The following is a 3524-nucleotide window of genomic DNA, read 5'->3' as shown; positions in this document are numbered from 1 at the left end:
TTCATTAATAATAATTGTAACTATTAATTATATTTGTGAATGAAATTTACAATTTCAGACATCATTTATTAGTGAGTTAAAGTTCTAATTAATTGAATACATAAGGGTATTTAAGAAAACCAAAATGTAGCCATGTCCTTTGAGCTCATACTTTTATAATAGCAGTATGATAGCATGATAGTATGATATGATATATTCTAAACCCATTTTTCCAATAGTTTTGTGGTACCAAACATTGATTTGTTTACCTGCCATCTCAATGCCTCGTAAACTCTTTGAACGTTCCTTTTTTCGGGAAGGAAAACTTTGCAATCCCATCTTTGATAATTTTAATACGGGTAAGAAATGATACCATCTGACAATCTCATATGTAATTTCACAACCATTTCAAGTGGACCTTATGAGAAGAAACCATTTATGTGGATCACAACTGTATTACACCATGGCCCTTGTTTAATTGAGTTGAGGTCCTTCCGAACATCTGCATTATTTTATATATATATATATATATATAGAATCTGCACTATATCTAATTATATAATCTAGTGAAAATTGACGTACGCAAGGAAAAGATAAACATCTTGGGAAATAAGAAGCGATTGAACATGCACGTGTAGAGCATCAGCATTAATCCTCAAAACTAAGATTCATGCTAAACCTAACTATAATGTGACAAGTAACAAATTCATGAAACGCATGCAATCCCCAGCTTTGAACTTTAAATTCCTCTTTATAATCAGCATTAATCCTAAAAACAAGATTAATGCTAAACCTAGTTGTAATATGAAATTAACAAATCTCATGAAACACAAGCAATCCTGGCTTTAAACTTTGAATTCCTCTATATAAAGCATCAGTTTCAGTACTGAACATAACTAGATTTGAGTTAAAGCTGAGGTTTCTGAAAATGGAGAGAAAAACAATGGATCTTATTGCGAATGAGAGTGGGGAGGAGTTGTTCAATGCTCAAACTCATATATGGAACCATTTATTCAGTTTTATAAATTCTATGTCACTTAGATGTGCAGTTCAATTAGATATACCAAATATTGTTCACAATCATCACCAACCCATCACCCTCTCTGAACTAGCCACAAAGCTTGCCATCCCTAAGACCAAGACTGCTTGTCTATTTCGCCTCATGCGCTTACTGGTGCATTCCGGCTTCTTTGCAATTCAAGAGGATGAAGGATATGTGCTCACACCGTGTTCTAGGCTCCTCCTTAACGGTAGTGACAAGAGTGTGTTACCCTTCTTTCAAGCAATGCTTGATCCAATCTTGCTGATGCCTTGGAATTTCCTTGGCACATGGTTCCAAGGGGATGGTCTTACTCCATTTCAGACTACTCATGGGAGGGGCCTATGGGACTATGCAGGTGAAGACAATGAACTCAACAAGTCCTTCAATGAAGGAATGGCAAGCGATGCTCTGATGCTGAGCAGTGTGATTGTTACAGAGTGCAAGGCAGTGTTTGAGGGATTAAGTTCATTGATTGACGTTGGAGGTGGCACTGGAACTATGGCTAAGACTATCGCTAAAACATTTCCAACCTTGAAATGTTCGGTGTTTGACCTACCACATGTGGTTGCTACTATGGAAGGAAGTGACAATTTAAACTATATTGTAGGTGACATGTTTGAGTCTGTCCCCCAAGCAGATGCAGTTTTACTCAAAGTAAGTGAATCCTATCTTAATTATTATCATTACTGGCACTTTAAAATGTTTGGTTCCTAACATTATATGAATTTTGATATGTATACAGTCGATTCTACATGATTGGAATGATGAACAATGCATAGAGATATTGAAAAGATGCAAAGAGGCAATATCTGGTAAGGGCAGGGAAGGAAACCAAGGAAAGGTGATCATCATAGACATGGTGGTGGAAGACAGAAAACTAGACCACAAATCAACAGAAACACAACTGTTCTTTGATATGTTAATGATGACTTTGTTAACCGGAAAAGAAAGAACAGAGAAAGAATGGAGAGAGCTTTTCTTGAAGTCTGGATTTACTCAATACAAGATCTATCCTGTCTTGGGTTTAAGGTCTCTCATTGAAGTCTATCCTTAATTAGTTACATGAATTGGTTCAAGGACGGTGACCTATATACGGTTAGTTTTTACTGGCTCCCACCTTGAATGGAAGAATTCTGTTTGCTTGTAATATTTCTATACTTGAAGTCATAAAAGGTTTAGTGGTGTTGGTTTGTGTTTATGCTTAATAATGTCGTAATGCAAATTTGAGGAGTCGCCTATGAAATTTGTGGAAGATTAGACCTTCATAGGAGTCGCTTATGAAATTTGTGTAGACAAAAAAGGACAAGGATTGTGAGGATTGAAAAGAGAAAAAAGTAGATCTTCATAGCTTGTTTTCCTAGTGGAAGCAGATTGATTCTATCTTCTCTTCTGTTGTGCTTCGGTCATTATTTAATACAAATACTATTCATCTCAAAAAATAATTGCTAAGAGATTAAATATACAATGATTGCTACATGTCAAATGAAAATGTTGGGGGTATGGAAATAAATATAAATCTTTTATTTTACCAAACCCCTCCTAACCTTTCTAAATTTGAAGAAAAATCCCTGTATCAATGCATTTTCTGGCGGCCAAGCCACTTATTTTTTCATCAAACAACAACTTATTAAGCTATCTAGAGAAACCCCCTCTAGAGGCTAAAAGAGAAGGATTTACAATATATGGCGGTGGAATCTCTAGAACTCGTAGCCAAAATATTTTCCAAAGAGTTCTCTGACTCATGGGTAATACACAATTTTGAAGAGGCAAACACATTCACTATTAGGGATATTTCTGGAAAACCAACCAAATCCTTAGCACCACTCTATCACAAGCTTATGTGGCTAGGGTTGCTTTTAAGACTTCCATAGTTGATCAAACACTAGCTAGTACACTCAAGAAGGTCTCTGCAATTGGTACTCACAAGGACTCTAACCAATCCAAATAAGAGTTTGATACAGTACAATTTCTACAAAACCAACCCTAATCAATATTTTATGTAATCTAAAACACCTATATTCATGTAAATCCAAACACTGTAACTCAGGGAATCTAGAAGATCACAACTACAAGAGTCCTAGAACACTAACGAAGAAAGACACTACCTCTATATAAGGAAGCCATGTACACAACTTTGAACATAGTGGAAAATATCTAAAACTCTCTCATAGATGTAGGTTGAATTAACCCAAACCATGTAAACTTGGTCTCTCACCTCTTCTCTTTCTTCTTGTGAGTGTTCTTCTCCTTCTTCCCCTTCTTTAAGCCTAGTTCTTAGCTTATTGAGCATGGAATAGAAAAGAAGATTAATTGAAGCTTTAGAAGTGTGGGTTTGCAGCCCCCCATTCCCCTCTCTCTCTCTCTCTCCCCCCCCTCCTTCTTATGAGTGTTCTTCTCCTTCTTCTCCTTCTTTAAGTCTAGTATTCTAAGATTTCCCCTTCTTTCCCCTATCTTCTTTAACCGTCTTTCTCTCGATCTTGTGTGATCTTCTAGATTCCTTGAG

The 3524-nt window shown here is 36.3% G+C and overlaps 1 protein-coding gene across 1 annotated transcript; it reads left to right on the top strand.

Moving 5' to 3' along the window:
• Positions 1–907: 907 nt before the first annotated feature.
• Positions 908–2075, top strand: LOC149007732 (trans-resveratrol di-O-methyltransferase-like). Its single transcript, XM_089166198.1, has 2 exons — positions 908–1675; positions 1764–2075. The coding sequence occupies exons 1-2, from the start codon at positions 908–910 to the stop codon at positions 2073–2075; spliced, it is 1080 nt and encodes a 359-aa protein (XP_089022324.1).
• Positions 2076–3524: the final 1449 nt, after the last annotated feature.

Source organism: Hakea prostrata, chromosome 8, assembly GCF_041222555.1.
Source record: "Hakea prostrata isolate BN-2017 chromosome 8, UWA_Hpros_2, whole genome shotgun sequence".
NCBI lineage: Eukaryota > Viridiplantae > Streptophyta > Magnoliopsida > Proteales > Proteaceae > Hakea > Hakea prostrata.
The sequence above is the reverse complement of the archived record's forward strand: the minus strand, read 5'-3'. Positions and strand labels throughout refer to the sequence as shown.

Bases quoted from the DNA above. Each gene is read 5' to 3' on its own strand.
- LOC149007732 (XM_089166198.1), top strand. From the start codon at position 908: ATGGAGAGAAAAACAATGGATCTTATTGCGAATGAGAGTGGGGAGGAG. The intron at 1,676-1,763 runs GTAAGTGAATCC...ATATGTATACAG, and splicing joins CAGATGCAGTTTTACTCAAA to TCGATTCTACATGATTGGAA.